General features: G+C 71.9%; 2 protein-coding genes across 2 annotated transcripts; one reads left to right on the forward strand and one right to left on the reverse strand.

Moving 5' to 3' along the window:
- Positions 1-8: 8 nt before the first annotated feature.
- Positions 9-1,814, forward strand: NELFE (negative elongation factor complex member E; the record flags this gene model as incomplete). Its single annotated transcript, XM_073326941.1, has 5 exons — positions 9-126; positions 359-503; positions 777-831; positions 1,273-1,375; positions 1,689-1,814. Coding segments are annotated over 5 exons (495 nt in total), but the record flags the coding sequence as incomplete, so codon positions are not given.
- Positions 1,815-2,908: 1,094 nt separating this feature from the next.
- CFB (complement factor B) lies at positions 2,909-13,787 on the reverse strand. Its single transcript, XM_073326925.1, has 18 exons — positions 13,739-13,787; positions 13,111-13,326; positions 12,416-12,601; positions 11,932-12,105; positions 11,720-11,815; positions 11,228-11,364; positions 10,577-10,715; positions 10,057-10,209; positions 7,992-8,093; positions 7,464-7,601; positions 6,133-6,230; positions 5,643-5,760; positions 4,842-4,995; positions 4,689-4,768; positions 4,177-4,277; positions 3,812-3,944; positions 3,447-3,496; positions 2,909-3,210 (listed from the first exon to the last, which is right to left on the reverse strand). The coding sequence occupies exons 1-18, from the start codon at positions 13,785-13,787 to the stop codon at positions 3,061-3,063; spliced, it is 2,274 nt and encodes a 757-aa protein (XP_073183026.1). The 3' UTR covers positions 2,909-3,060.
- Positions 13,788-15,402: the final 1,615 nt, after the last annotated feature.

Below are 15,402 nucleotides of genomic sequence, written 5' to 3' on the forward strand. Positions count from 1 at the left end.
ACGCGCTATCTCAGAGTGGGCTGCGCACCTTCGAGTGGGACTACGACCGGGAGCAGAGCCGGGAGCGGAGCCGGGAGAGGGACCGCGAGAGGGACCGGGACCGGGAGCGGGACAGCAGCTTCCGCCGTACGGCACCACAGGGGGCTGGGAGCCAGGACGCCTGGGTTCTTTCCCTGGCTCTGGGAGGAGAGTTGGGGTCTCGTGGGTTGGAGCAGGCGGGGCTGGGAGCCCAGACTCCTGGGTTCTCTCCCTGGCTCTGGGAGGGGAGTTGGGGTCTAGTGGGTTGGAGTGTGGGGGGCTGGGAGCCCGGACTCCTGGGTTCTGCTCTCCCCGGCGGCTCTGACCCCGTCTCCCGCAGGGTCTGACTCGTTCCCGGACCGGCGGGCCCCACGCAAGGGGAACACGGTTTACGTCTACGGCACCGACATGACCCAGAGCCTGCTGCGTGGAGCCTTCTCCCCCTTCGGCACCATCATCGACCTCTCCATGGACAACCCCCGCAAGTGAGGGCGGGGTCAGGGGTGGAGCTTCAGCTGAGGGGTGGGGCAGAGAGGGGACCTGAGTTGGAGGTGGGCGTGGCTATGGCAAGTGGGTGGGACTGGAAGGAAATAGGGGAGGAGCTAGGATATGGCAAAGGCACAGAAGGGCAGAGCTAAAGGAGGGATGGGCTTCAGAGGAGGAATGGGCGGGGCTGGAAAGAATGGGGAGGAGTTAAAGGGGCGGGGCTGTGGCAGGGGGTGGGGCCAGTGACTCCCCTTTCACATCTCGCCCCCCAGTTGCGCCTTCGTCACGTATGAGAAGATGGAGTCAGCGGATCAGGCCATTGCTGAGGTACGGCCCCCCTGGCCTGGCAACGCCGCTGGCTCTGGGGCAGGGTGGGGCTGGTTACCCAGGGACCCCTCACCCGTCACTGACATGCAGCTGGCTCTGGGGCGGGGCGGGGGCTGGTTCCCCGGGGACCCCTCTCCCGGCACGGGGATGCAGCTGGCTCTGGGGTGGGGCTGGTTACCCAGGGACCCCTCGCCCGTCACTGACATGCAGCTGGCTCTGGGGCGGGGCAGGTTCCCTGGAGACCCCTCGCCTGGTGCTGGGATGCGGCTGGCTCTGGGGTGGGGCGGGGCAGGTTCCCCGGAGACCCCTTGCCTGGTGCTGGGATGCGGCTGGCTTTGGGGTGGGGCGGGGCAGGTTCCCCAGGGACCCCTTGCCCGGCGCTGTGGGCTCGGCCGGGGGCAGAGGGGCTGGGCTCTGAGCCGTGCCCCCTTCTCCCCACAGCTCAACGGGGCCGTGGTTGAGGACGTGCAGCTGAAAGTCAGCATCGCGCGCAAACAGCCCATGCTGGACGCGGCCACCGGGAAATCCGTCTGGGGATCACTGGGTAAGCGGGCGGGCCGGTCGCCTGGGTCCACTCCCTGCTCGGGGTGGGGGAGGGGGTGTGGTGGGTTAGAGTGGGGGGGGCTGGGAGCCCGGACGCCTGGGTTCTCTCCCCAGCTCGGGGAGGGGAGGGGAGTCTAGTGATTAGAGCAGGGAGGCTGCGAGCCCGGACTCCTGGGTTCTCTCCCTGGCTCGGGGAGGGGAGTGGGGTCTAGTGGTTGGGAGCAGGGATGCCTGGGTTCTAACCCAGCTGGGTGTGTGTTTGGGGGGGGACTGTCTCCCCAGCCAGCACTAACCCCCCCCCATCCCTCCCCCAGCCGTGAAGAACAGCGCGAAGGGCTCCCACCGGGACAAGCGCTCGCAAGTGGTCTATAACGAGGACCTGTTCTGATCCGGCGGGGGCAGGGGCTCGTTAGCACCTTAATAAACTCACTGAAACTGCACCACCTGAGTCTGCCTTCCCCAGGGAGAGCCCCCTGCTGCCCCCCACCCCACTCCCCACAGCACAGCCCCTTGCTGCCCCCCACCCCGTCCCCCCACCCCGCTCCTCACAGCACAGCCCCTGACTGCCCGGGGAGAGCCCCCTGCTGCCCCCCACCCCACTCCCCACAGCACAGCCCCTTGCTGCCCCCCACCCCGTCCCCCCACCCCGCTCCCCACAGCACAGCCCCCTGCTGCCCCCCACCCCGTCCCCCCCACCCCGCTCCTCACAGCACAGCCCCTGACTGCCCGGGGAGAGCCCCCTGCTGCCCCCCGCCCCGCTCCCCACAGCACAGCCCCTTGCTGCCCCCCACCCCGTCCCCCCACCCCGCTCCCCACAGCACAGCCCCCTGCTGCCCCCCACCCCGTCCCCCCCACCCCGCTCCTCACAGCACAGCCCCTGACTGCCCGGGGAGAGCCCCCTGCTGCCCCCCGCCCCCCTCCCCACAGCACAGCCCCCTGCTGCCCCCCACCCCGTCCCCCCACCCCGCTCCCCACAGCACAGCCCCTGACTGCCCGGGGAGAGCCCCCTGCTGCCCCCTACCCCGTCCCTCCACCCCACAGCACAGCCCCTGACTGCCCGGGGAGAGCCCCCTGCTGCCCCCCGCCCCGCTCCCCACAGCACAGCCCCTTGCTGCCCCCCACCCTGTCCCCCCACCCCACTCCCCACAGCACAGCCCCCTGCTGCCCCCCACCCCGTCCCCCCACCCCACTCCCCACAGCACAGCCCCCTGCTGCCCCCCACCCCGTCCCCCCACCCCCCTCCCCACAGCACAGCCCCTTGCTGCCCCCCACCCCCCTCCCCACAGCACAGCCCCTGACTGCCCGGGGAGAGCCCCCTGCTGCCCCCCACCCCGTCCCCCCACCCCACAGCACAGCCCCTGACTGCCCGGGGAGAGCCCCCTGCTGCCCCCCGCCCCGCTCCCCACAGCACAGCCCCTTGCTGCCCCCCACCCCGTCCCCCCACCCCGCTCCTCACAGCACAGCCCCTGACTGCCCGGGGAGAGCCCCCTGCTGCCCCCGCCCCACAGCACAGCCCCCCCAGTCATGGGACGAGTTCTCTCTTTTCATGGGCCTCCCAGCCGGGCCATCCAGCAGGGCTGGGAACCGAACCTTTATTTACAGGGACGTGGGGGGGGCTCCTGTCCCTCCATGAGGGGCAGCCGGCGGCTGGGGGCTGGGGATAGGCTGGGGTCCCCCCGGCCCCCCTCAGATGAAGCCCAGCCCCTCCTCGGCCAGCTTCTCCCGCAGCCAGGGCAGCACGGTGAAGAGGTTCAGGTGGAAGTCGCGGGCGTAGGCCGGGGCCTTGCGCTTGGGCTGCTTGCAGACGTCGAACACCCCCCAGCTGATCACGCCCACCTGGGGAGGGAAGGGGGCAGTCAGGGGCGGCCATTTGTGTAGGACCCACCAGAACCCCAGGGACAGCTCCCCTGATTGGCAGAAGGCAAGGACTGAGAAGGGGGGGCCTGTCCCGTCTAGGGGGTGGTCGCTCCCACCCGGCCCCAGGGCGGGGACTGGCTGGCTCAGAGGGGTGGGGCCTGTCCCCTCCAGGGGGCGCCGGCTCCCCCGGGGCAGGGATGGGGGGCAGCTCTCACCTGGAAGAAGCGTTTGCCCTTGGGGATGATGAGGGGGCCTCCAGAGTCGCCTGCGGGAGGAAGAAGATGGTTAGAGGGAGCTGGGGGGGGAGCGGGGAGGTCGTGGCCGGGAGCTGGGGGATCCCTGCTGCTGGCCAGGGGTTGACAGTTGGGGCTGGAGGGATCCTAGCCCGGGGGGGATGTGAGGATCTGGGGGGTGGCTGGGGGAGATTTGGGGGCTCTGGGGGAAGCCCAGGGTGGGGGGGGCTGTGAGGATCCAGGGGGCCCCTGGGGGGAATCCCAACCTGGGGCCAGTGGGGAGCCGGGGGCTGAGTGGGGGAGATTCGGGGGCCCCTGGGGGATCCCCCCCGGGGGGCAGCGCTCACCCTTGCAGGTGTTGGGGTCTACGACGGGGTCGATCCCCCCGGTGCAGAGGAATCGGGGCGTCACCACCTGCTTCACGTCCGTCACGTTGACGTAGATCGGCGCCTTCTTCGCGTCGGCTTCGCAGGCTGATCTCTGGGGGCAGAGGGAGGCTCAGCACCGCGGGGCCCCCCCACGCCCCCCGGGGGCTCCCACCGCCCCGAGACACCCCCGGGGGCGCCCCCGCCTGGCATAGGGCACCCCACTGAGCCCGCCCCGCAGCTCCCCCGGCCTGCAGGGGCCAGCCCGGCTGGGGGGGGCGAGGCAGGGGGCCTGTCCCCTCTCGGGGCGCCCGCTCCCACCCGTCCCGGACGCCGGGGTCCCTCACCTTGACACCGTTCTTGATGTTCACGTGTTTCCGCTCCAGCTTCTTCCTGTCCTCGTGCACGAAGAGCGCCGGGATCTCGCCCACCGTCAGCAGCAGCCGCTCTAGGGGCCCAGCGAGACTCAGGGCTGCGGGGCCAGAGGGAGGGGCACCCGCGGCGCTGGGGGGGCAGGGGGCTGCAGCTTGGGAATGAGGGGCACCAGCAGGGGGCTGCGGGGCAGGAGTGAGGGGCACCGGCAGCTCTGGGGGTGGGGGCAGGGGGCCGCAGGGCGGGAGCAAGGGGCCGCGGGGCGGGCGCGAGGGGCCCTGGGGGGGCCGCGGGGCTGGCACGAGGGGCACCGGGTGGCAGGAGGCCACGGGGCGGGAGCGAGGGGCCCCGGGGGGGCCGCAGGGTGGGAGCAAGGGGCCCCGGGGGGGCGGGGGCCGCGGGGCGGGAGTGAGGGGCACCGGGGGGGCAGGAGGCTGCGGGGCGGGAGCGAGGGGCACTGGGGGGGCCGCGGGGGGGCCTCTCTTACTGTGGTCGTTGCAGGTGGTCTGCGGGTGGGCTTTGCGCAGGGCGCGGGTGGTGCCCTCCGTGCAGGGCAGGCAGATGGGCCTGTGGGGGGCAGCAGAGGGTCAGCGGGTGGCTGGGGGGCCGGCAGGGGAGGGGCCCCGGGACCCCCACTCACCGGGAGTCGAAGGAGAACTTGACCTTCTGGGTGAGTTTCAGCAGGGCCACGTCGTAGTCGTAGAACTCGGGGATCCCGGCCCCCTTGAGCTTCCCGATGTTGTACTGGGGGTGACTCCAGAGTCCGGCCACCCTGTTCACCGAGGTCGCCTTCCCTGGGGGAGAACCCAGGCGTCCGGCTCCGTCCCCAGCTCGCACCCCTCCCCGAGCCAGGGGAGAACCCAGGCGTCCGGCTCCGTCCCCAGCTCGCACTCCCGCCCCCGTCCCCGAGCCAGGGGAGAAGCCAGGCGTCCGGCTCCGTCCCCAGCTCGCACCCCTCCCCGAGCCAGGGGAGAACCCAGGCGTCCGGCTCCGTCCCCAGCTCGCACCCCTCCCCGAGCCAGGGGAGAACCCAGGCGTCCGGCTCCGTCCCCAGCTCGCACTCCCGCCCCCGTCCCCGAGCCAGGGGAGAAGCCAGGCGTCCGGCTCCGTCCCCAGCTCGCACCCCTCCCCGAGCCAGGGGAGAACCCAGGCGTCCGGCTCCGTCCCCAGCTCGCACTCCCGCCCCCGTCCCCGAGCCAGGGGAGAAGCCAGGCGTCCGGCTCCGTCCCCAGCTCGCACCCCTCCCCGAGCCAGGGGAGAAGCCAGGCGTCCGGCTCCGTCCCCAGCTCGCACCCCTCCCCGAGCCAGGGGAGAACCCAGGCGTCCGGCTCCGTCCCCAGCTCGCACCCCTCCCCGAGCCAGGGGAGAACCCAGGCGTCCGGCTCCGTCCCCAGCTCGCACCCCTCCCCGAGCCAGGGGAGAACCCAGGCGTCCGGCTCACCCATGTCCACGGTGATCCAGTGGGCCCGGTCGTCGATGTTGAAGCAGTGGGCGGCCGTGAGGACGAAGTACTCGGAGACCAGGGCCCCCTTGCAGGACTCCAGCCCCTTCCCGGGGCGCTGCGGAGGGAGGGGGGTGAGGGTGCCGCCGGGGGGGCATGGGGGGAGACCGGCCCCGGGGGCGGGGGGGGGCCGAAGCCGGGATCCCGTGGGGGGGGCCCAGCAGCCGGGTAGTGGGCGCAGCCTGACTCAGGGACCCCGGCATGAGAGGGCGGCTCCCCCACCCAGCTGGTGCCCCATTACCCCAACCCCCGGCCCCCCATAACCCCCCCTCCCCCGGTGACCTTCCCAGCCCACCCCCTTCGCCTCCAGCTCCCTCTTCCCCCAGAGCTTCGAGGCCCACACGCCCCCCCCACCCAGCACCCCTGTGCCCCACCCCCACATGCCCCACACGCCCCCCCACCCAGCACCCCACACGACCCCCCCACTCACGGCGATTTTGATGCTGACGTGCCAGGGGTTTTTCTGGTGGTCCTCGGCCTTCTCGAACTCCCAGCCCAGCCCGCACATGCTCAGCGTCTCGCTCTCGTCTGGGGGGAGACGGGGTCAGGACGCCTGGGTTCTCTCCCAGCCCGGGGTGGGGAGTGGGGTCTAGTGCCCAGAGCGGGGATGAGGTGCCTGATGCCGGGGGTTCCCAGAGGGGGTGGGGGGCTGGGAGCCGGTCGCCGGGGGTCCCGGGAGATGGGAGAGAGGGGGCCGGGGAGCCGGTCGCCGGGGGTCCCGGGAGATGGGAGAGAGGGGGCTGGGGAGCTGGTCGCCGGGGGTCCCGGGGCAGAGGGGGCCAGGGAGCCGGACGCCGGGGGTCCCGGGAGATGGGAGAGAGGGGGCCGGGGAGATGGTCGCCAGGGGTCCCGGGGCAGAGGGGGCCGGGGAGCCGGACGTCCCGGGATATGAGAGAGAGGGGGCCGGGGAGCCGGACGCCGGGGGTCCCGGGGCAGAGGGGGCCGGGGAGCCGGACGCCGGGGATCCCGGGGCAGAGGGGGCCGGGGAGCCGGATGCTGGGGGTCCCGGGAGATGGGAGAGAGGGGGCCGGGGAGCCGGACGCCGGGGGGTCCCAGGGCAGAGGGGGCCGGGGAGCCGGACGCTGGGGGTCCCGGGAGATGGGAGAGAGGGGGCCGGGGAGCCGGACGCCGGGGGTCCCGGGGCAGAGGGGGCTGGGGAGCCGGACGCCGGGGGTCCCGGGGCAGAGGGGGCCGGGGAGCCGGACGCTGGGGGTCCCGGGAGATGGGAGAGAGGGGGCCGGGGAGCCGGACGCCGGGGGTCCCAGGGCAGAGGGGGCCGGGGAGCCGGACGCCGGGGGTCCCGGGGCAGAGGGGGCCGGGGAGCCGGACGCCGGGGGTCCCGGGGCAGAGGGGGCCGGGGAGCCGGACGCTGGGGGTCCCGGGAGATGGGAGAGAGGGGGCCGGGGAGCCGGACGCCGGGGGTCCCGGGGCAGAGGGGGCCGGGGAGCCGGACGCCGGGGGGTCCCGGGAGATGGGAGAGAGGGGGCCGGGGAGCCGGACGCCGGGGGTCCCGGGGCAGAGGGGGCCGGGGAGCCGGACGCCGGGGGTCCCGGGGCAGAGGGGGCCGGGGAGCCGGACGCCGGGGGTCCCGGGGCAGAGGGGGCCGGGGAGCCGGACGCTGGGGGTCCCGGGAGATGGGAGAGAGGGGGCCGGGGAGCCGGACGCCGGGGGGTCCCGGGGCAGAGGGGGCCGGGGAGCCGGACGCCGGGGGTCCCGGGGCAGAGGGGGCCGGGGAGCCGGATGCCGGGGGTCCCGGCGTACCGATCATGTCGTGGAAGGCCTTCTGCAGGTCCTCGATGTCCCGCATGTGGAAGACGTGAGTCTCGTGGTCCTTCTTGGAGGCCAGCTCCGCGATGTTCACCTGGTTCACCAGGGCCCCGATCCCGAACACGTAGATATCTGTGTGGGGGGGGGGTGAGCTGGGCTGGTGGAGACCCCATGGAACCCCCCCGCCGGCCCTCCCCCCCATGGAGCCCCCCCAGAGCCCCTCACCAACCTCACATCCCTCCCCTATGGCCCTCCCCACCCACATGGACCTCCCACCAGAGTCCCCCATGGACCCCTCTTGCCGACCCCATGTCTCTCCCCCATGGATCTCCCCACCCCCATGGACTTCCCCCCCCCCAGAGCCCTCCACAGACCCGCATCCCGACCCAACCCCTATGGACCTCCTCCCCGGTGGAGCCCCACATTGACCCCAGCCCTATGGATCTCCCCTTCGCAGCCCCTCATGGACCCTCAATGGTCTGCCCCACTCCTGCGGCCCCCCCAGGCCCGGGCCCCCCTCACCCAGGTAGTCCTCGCGGGGGTTGCGGCTGTCCCGGCCGATGCTCAGAAGCTCCCGGATCTGCCCCACCACCGGCACCGGGGAGCCCCCCATGTTGGTGTTCCCTGGGGGGAAGAGGAGAGTGAGGGGGGAGGGGGTTGGGCACCGGTGGGGGCTGTGGGAGGGGTGGGGGGCTCTGGTCCAGAGGCTGAGGGGCTGCCTGGAGCCAGGGAGCTTCGGGGGATAGGGGGGTTGGGGCTTCAGTGGGGCTGGGCAGGGCATAGGGAACTCTAGAGGTGTTCGGGGGTACAGGGGCTCTGGGGGGTTCAGGGCCCAGAGGGGTTTGGGGATACAGAGGGGTTGGGGGTCTCACCGTCTGTCATGAGGATCAGCACGTGGCAGGTGGAGTTGGGGTATGGGGAGTTCAGGGGTACAGGAGGGTTTGGGGTATGGGGGTACAGGGAGGTTTGGGGTACAGGGGGAGTTGGGGGGTCTCACCGTCCATCATGAGGATCAGCACGTGGCAGGTGGAGTTGGGGTACGGGGGTGTTCAGGGGTACAGGGGTTTTTGGGGTACGGGGGTTCGGGGTCTCACCGTCCGTCATGAGGATCAGCATGTGGCGGGTGGAGTTGGGGTACGGGGGTGTTCAGGGGTACCGGGGGTTCGGGGGTTCGGGGTCTCACCGTCCGTCATGAGGATCAGCACGTGGCGGGTGGAGTTGGGGTACGGGGGTGTTCAGGGGTACCGGGGGTTTGGGGGTTCGGGGGTTCGGGGTCTCACCGTCCGTCATGAGGATCAGCACGTGGCGGGTGGAGTTGGGGTACGGGGGTGTTCAGGGGTTCGGGGGTTCGGGGTCTCACCGTCCGTCATGAGGATCAGCACGTGGCGGGTGGAGTTGGGGTACGGGGGTGTTCAGGGGTGCAGGGGGTTCGGGGGGGTTTGGGGTCTCACCGTCCATCACGAGGATCAGCACGTGGCGGGTGGAGTTGGGGTACGGGGGGGTGCAGGGGGTTTTGGGGTTCGGGGGGTTCGGGGGTTCGGAGTCTCACCGTCCGTCATGAGGATCAGCACGTGGCGGGTGGAGTTGGGGTACGGGGGTGTTCAGGGGTGCAGGGGGTTCGGGGGTTCGGGGGTTCGGGGTCTCACCGTCCGTCATGAGGATCAGCACGTGGCGGGTGGAGTTGGGGTACGGGGGTGTTCAGCGGTACAGGGGTTTTGGGGTTCGGGGGTTTGGGGGTTCTGGGGGTTCGGGGTCTCACCGTCCGTCATGAGGATCAGCACGTGGCGGGTGGAGTTGGGGTACGGGGGTGTTCAGGGGTACAGGGGTTTGGGGGTTTGGGGGTTTGGGGTCTCACCGTCCATCATGAGGATCAGCACGTGGCGGGTGGAGTTGGGGTACGGGGGTGTTCAGGGGTACAGGGGTTTGGGGGTTCGGGGGTTTGGGGGTTTTGGGGTTTGGGGTCTCACCGTCCATCATGAGGATCAGCACGTGGCGGGTGGAGTTGGGGTACGGGGGTGTTCAGGGTTACAGGGGTTTGGGGGTTCGGGGTTCGGGGTTTGGGGGTTTGGGGGTTCGGGGTTTGGGGGTTCGGGGGTTCGGGGGTTCGGGGTCTCACCGTCCGTCATGAGGATCAGCACGTGGCGCGTGGAGTTGGGGTACGGGGGTGTTCAGGGGTACAGGGGTTTGGGGGTTCGGGGTTTGGGGGTTCGGGGGTTTGGGGGTTCGGGGGTTCGGGGGTTCGGGGTCTCACCGTCCGTCATGAGGATCAGCACGTGGCGGGTGGAGTTGGGGTACGGGGGTGTTCAGGGGTACAGGGGTTTGGGGGTTCGGGGGTTCGGGGGTTCGGGGGTTCGGGGTCTCACCGTCCGTCATGAGGATCAGCACGTGGCGGGTGGAGTTGGGGTACGGGGGTGTTCAGGGGTACAGGGGTTTGGGGGTTCGGGTTTGGGGGTGTTCAGGGGTTCGGGGTCTCACCGTCCGTCATGAGGATCAGCACGTGGCGGGTGGAGTTGGGGTACGGGGGTGTTCAGGGGTACAGGGGTTTGGGGGTTCGGGTTTGGGGGTGTTCAGGGGTTCGGGGTCTCACCGTCCGTCATGAGGATCAGCACGTGGCGGGTGGAGTTGGCGACGGGCGCCACCTTGTGGCCGCGCCGCAGCTCGTCCTGCTCCTGCTGGATCACCATGTTGAGCACGGCCTGGAGCGCGGCCCGCGTGTTGGTGCCGCTCCGCAGCTTGTGGCCTGGGGGGGCGCGGGGGGGTCAGGGCGGCCGGGCCCCCCGCGGCCACCCCCCGAGCCCCCGCGTCCCCCCCCGAGCCGCCTGCAGCCCCCCCACAGTGACCCCCACGGAGCCCCCCACAGCACCTGCAGTGACCCCCCCAAGAGCCCCTGCCCCCATGTCCCCCCAAGACCCCCCCCGAGCCGCCTGCAGCCCCCCCACAGTGACCCCACGGAGCCCCCCACAGCATCTGCAGTGACCCCCCCAAGAGCCCCTGCCCCCATGTCCCCCCAAGACCCCCACCGAGCCGCCTGCAGCCCCCCCACAGTGACCCCACGGAGCCCCCAGCCCCCTGCAGCCCCCCCCCGAGCCCCCGCCCCCCCGACTCACTGTCGTATTTCAGCTCCCCCAGCTTGGTGCTGACCCAGTCGGCGTCGCTGCTCTGGGGGTCCAAGGTGCTGACCACGATGTGGGGGTCGGTGGCGAAGGTCAGGACCCCGTAGCGGGGAAAGACCCCGTAGCTGGAGATCTGCGGGGGGGGGGGCGAGCGTCAGGGCGGGGGGGGGGCCGCGGGGGCACCCATTGGGCACGGGGCAGGTGTCTTGCTGCCCCCCCCCGGGTGAGGGGCTCAGTTATGGGGCACCCTGGGGTTGGGGCTAAGGGTCTGGTTGCGGGGGGTGCACAGAGTGGGGGTGTGGGGAGCGGGTGTGCAGGGGCAGTTGGGGGCCCCCAAGCCCCTGGGCTTGTGGAGGTCCTGGGGGGCTGGGGATTGTGAGGTCTGTGGGGGGTGGCCAGGGAGGGTGGCGGGTATGGGGGGAGCTGGAAGGCCCCACGGGTGCTGGCGTTGGGGATATTGGGGGGCTTAGGGGCTGCCCAGGCTGCTGGGGGTTTTGGGAGGCTGGTGAAGGTGGGGGGGCCTGAGGTGCTGAGCTTTTGGGGGGCTGGGGACTTTGGGGTGCCCGAGGTGTTTTTTTGGGGGGCAGGAGGTTGGGGTTCCCAGGGGATTTGGGGGGTGCCGGGGTTTGGGGGGCGGGTCCCCACCTTCTCGATGAGCTGGACCAGGGCGTCGCGGGCGAGGGAGAAGTTGCCCTCCCCCACGCTGTCGGAGGCGTCCAGCACCAGGTAAATGTTCATGGACCCGCCGGCCTCGATCCGGATCTTGCGCTTCACGTTCTCCGCTGGGGGGGCGGGAGGTCAGCGCCGGCCGGCCCCCCCTCCGCCCTCCCACGCACCCCAGCCGGATGCCCCCCTGCTGCACCCCCACGCCCCCTGGCAGAGCCCCCCCACACCCCCACACCCCCCGGCAGGGCTTCCCGCCCCCTCCCCCAGCAACCAGGCAGGCCTCTCAGCCACGGCCCCCCAGCTGCCCCCCCCATGCCCATCCTGACCCCCCCCCGCACAACAAACTCCCTATTCCTGCCCCCCCGGCCTGTGATCCCCCAACTCCAGCAGGCTGCCCTCCCCCCTCAAACTGTGATCCTCCCTCAGCTCCCCGGCCTCCCCCCCCCGAACCCCCCCCCACACGTGACTCACAGGTGGACCGGTTCGGATCGGCCACCTCCACGGTCTCCGAGAGGGAGGCGATGAACGTGGAGGCCACTTCCTCGGGGGTGTCGTAGGTGGACGGGTCTGGGGGGGCAGGAAGAAATGGGGGGGGCTGAGAAACTGGGGGTCACTCCCCCACACCGCCCCCTCCCCCGTTCCCCCCCACGCCGCCCCCTCCCCCGTTCCCCCCATCTCATCACCTCGACACTGCGGTTCTGTCCCGCTCCAGGCTCCGGACTCCTGGCAGGTCCGTTCTTTGGACCCGAACATGACGAGCCCCCGGGCGCACCGGTACCGGACCCGATCCTCCACCCGGTACTGCTGCCCGTCCTTCATCGCCCCGATGGGGATGCCGGGATCCGGGCACTGGCCCTCTGCGGGGAGAGGGGGTGTCAGCATGTCAGCCCCTGCTGGGGGGTGTGGGCCCGTGTCAACCCGTGTCGGGGGTGTGGGCCCCAGCTGGGGGGTGTCGGCCCGTGCCAAGCCGTGTCGGGGCGTGTGGGCCCGTGTCGGGGCGTGTCCGGGAGCGTCAGCCTGGCTTGGGGCGTGCTCGCCCGTGTGGACCCCTGTCGGGGCGTGTCCGGGAGCGTCAGCCTGGCTTGGGGCGTGCTCGCCCGTGTGGACCCCTGTCGGGGCGCGTTGGCCCAGGTCGGGGCCTGCCGGAGCACGCGGCTCCCCCCTCACCTCCGTCGTCGCAGATGGCCGTCCCGCGGCTCCACTTCCCGTTGGGCAGGCAGGTGCGGACGGGGGGCCCGCGCAGCGTGTACCCCTCGAAGCACTCGAAGGTCAGAGTCTGGCTGATGTTGTAGCGGGGCTGGCGCGGGTGGAAGTGCCCGTTGTCGAACTCCAGCGGGCCCAGGCACTGGATCGCTGCGGGGACAGGGGGGCGGTCTGTCCCGGGACCCCCCCCCCCGGCACCCGGACCCCCCCCCGCACCCGGACCCCCCCCGGCCTCCCCCGGCACCCGGACCCCCCCCCCGCCTCCCAGACACCCCCCCGCCTCCCGCGGCATCCGAACCCCCCCCCCCGGCTCCCCGCCTCCCCCGGCATCCGAACCCCTCCCCGGCTCCCAGACACCCCCCGGCATCCGGACATCTCCCCCGGCCCCCCGCCTCCTCCGGCACCCGAACCCCCCCCGGCACCCGGACACCCCCCCGGCCTCCCGCCTCCCCCGACATCCGAACCCCCCCCCCCGCCTCCCCCGGCATCCGAACCCCCCCCCAGCTCCCAGCCCCTCCCCGGCCCCCGGACACCCCCCACGGCCCCTCGCCTCCGCACGGGATCCGAACCCCCCCCGGCTCCCGGACACCCCCCCGGCCCCCAACCCCCCCCAGCTCCCAGGCCCCCCCCATGGCCCCCAGCCTCCCCTGGCCCCGCACCTCTGCACTCGGCCTTGGCGAAGGGGCGGCCGTCGCGGGCTCTCAGGGGGCTCCAGCGGCTGTCGGCGCGGCACTGGCGGACCGGCGTGGGGTAGGGGAACTGCCCCTCGGGGCACTGGTAGACCAGCACCTGCCCCTCCCGCTGCAGCTTGGCCGAGCCCCCCACGATCGGCGCCGCCTGGGGGTCGCAGCTCGGGGCGTCGCTGGCGGCCGTGCCTGGGGTGGGGGGGGGGGACACCAGAGTGTCAGGGCAAAGCCAGGGACCCCCCCCCGCGCCCGGCCATTGGTGTGGGGCCCCCCCAAATATCCCCCCCGTCCAGCCAGGGGGCGCCCGGCCATTTGCGTGGGACCCATAAAAACCCACCTGCCGGGCAGGGGCAATATGTGTCGGACCGACCCCAATTATCCCCCTTTCTGACCGAGTCCCGGGGTGGGGGGCGGGACTGGCTGGCAGGGGGGTCCAGCCAGGCTGGGGGCCCTGAGCTGGGAGGGGCTGGCTGGGTTGGGGGGCTGGGCTGGGGAGGCCCCTGCGTGGGGCTGGCTGCGCTAAGGAGCCTGGTTAAGGGGCTGAGTTGAGGGCCGGGTTGTGGGGCTGCCGGGGGGGCAGTTGGGGGGCGGGGGGACCCACCGAGGCTCAGCGCCATGAGCCAGGCGAGCAGTGGGGCTGCGGGTCCCATCGCTCCGTGCGTCCGTGCGGGGCTGAGCGGAGCCGGGTCTGGCCGAGCCCCGCTGCCCTGGGGCGGGGCTGGGGGGCGGCTCTGGGGCAGGTGCTCGGAGGGAGGGGGAGGGGTTGTGGGGGCAAGTGGCGGAGGGAGGGGGTTGAGGGGGACCTGGGGGGCGGGGGGGGGTCTGTCTCTGCCAGTTCCCGCTGCCCCTTGCGAAACCTGCCCTGTAGCGTGTCTGGGAAATGACGGGGGGGGGGCGGTCTGAGGGGAATTGGCGGGGGGGGGGGGCGGGGAATGAGCCAGCATCAGGAGGGGGATCAAGGGTGGGGGCACATGGAGGCGGGGGGATCCCTTCCCCCCCAGCCCAACTGGCCAGCTGACTTTTGGGAAATGCCCCCCCCCATTAATTCCCCTCCCGAATTATTCCCCTCCCTAAATAAACTTCCGCTTTCCTGCACCGGCCGCCAGCTGCCCCTGGCCCGGGGCCAAACCGCGGGCGGGGGGGGGCACCCACTGCCTTTCCTAAGAACTGGCAGCTTCGGTCGGGTAAAGGAGGGTGAGAAGAGAACCCAGGAGTCCTGGCTCCCAGCCTCCCACTCCAATCCCACCCCAGACACGCAGCAAGCACATGGGGGGCCCAAGTCCAAGGTCTGTATTTGTATACAGGGGGGTCACGGCCCCCAGCGCCCTCCCCCTTCCACTCCCTGCCCCCAGTCTGGCTGAGAACCACCCGTTCACCCCTGTCCTGGGCCTGCCTGCCTGGGGAGGGGAGTCAGACCCCTGGAGAAGGGAATGAGATAAGAGGGCACTGCTGTGGAGAAGCTCACAGCACTGGGGGGGGTGCCCGACTGGGGGCACTGCCAGGGGGAAGCTCGCAGCCCTGGCCAGGGGCACTGCTGTGAGGAAGCTCACAGTGCTGGGGTGCCCAATCAGGGGCACTGCCATGGGGAAGCTCACAAACCTGGGTTGCCTGGCAAGAGGCACTGCTGTGCGGAAGCTCACAGCCCTAGGGTGCTGTCACAGAGGGTGGGGGAGTCAGGGCCCTGCACCCCCCATTTCCTGCGATTCCCCAGGACTCTCATCCAGCCGGCGAAACAGAAGGTTTATTAGACGACAGGAACATGGTCCAGGTGCAGAGAACAGGACCCCTCAGCCGGGTCCATGTTGGGGGGGAGCCTGGACCCCGGTGCTGGGCCTTCCCCCCCCAGCCCCGGGCCTTCCCCCCCCAGCCCCGGGCTTTCCCCTGCAGCCGCCCCCCCCCCCGCGTTTCCCCAGCCAGCTCCACACTGAAACTCTCCCCCCCTCCTCCGGCCTTTGTCTTTCCCGGGCCAGGAGGCCACCTGATCTCTCCGTTCTCCAGCCCCTTCAGCTGGCACCTTGCCGGGGAGGGGCCCAGGCCATCAGCGGCCAGGAGACGGGGTGTCGGCCAGTCTCGGTGCAGACACCATCCCACCCCCTTGTCGCACCACCTAGAGACTTAGGAAATGCCTAGGGGAAACTGAGGCACCCACACAGTATTCAGAGAAAACATTAAAACATTCCCACTTCGTCACAGGAGCACGGCTGGGGGCACTGCTGTGGGGAAGTTCACAGCCCTAGGGTACACAGCCAGGGGTACTGCCATGTG

This window comes from Lepidochelys kempii, unplaced genomic scaffold (genome assembly GCF_965140265.1).
Source record: "Lepidochelys kempii isolate rLepKem1 unplaced genomic scaffold, rLepKem1.hap2 scaffold_182, whole genome shotgun sequence".
NCBI lineage: Eukaryota > Metazoa > Chordata > Testudines > Cheloniidae > Lepidochelys > Lepidochelys kempii.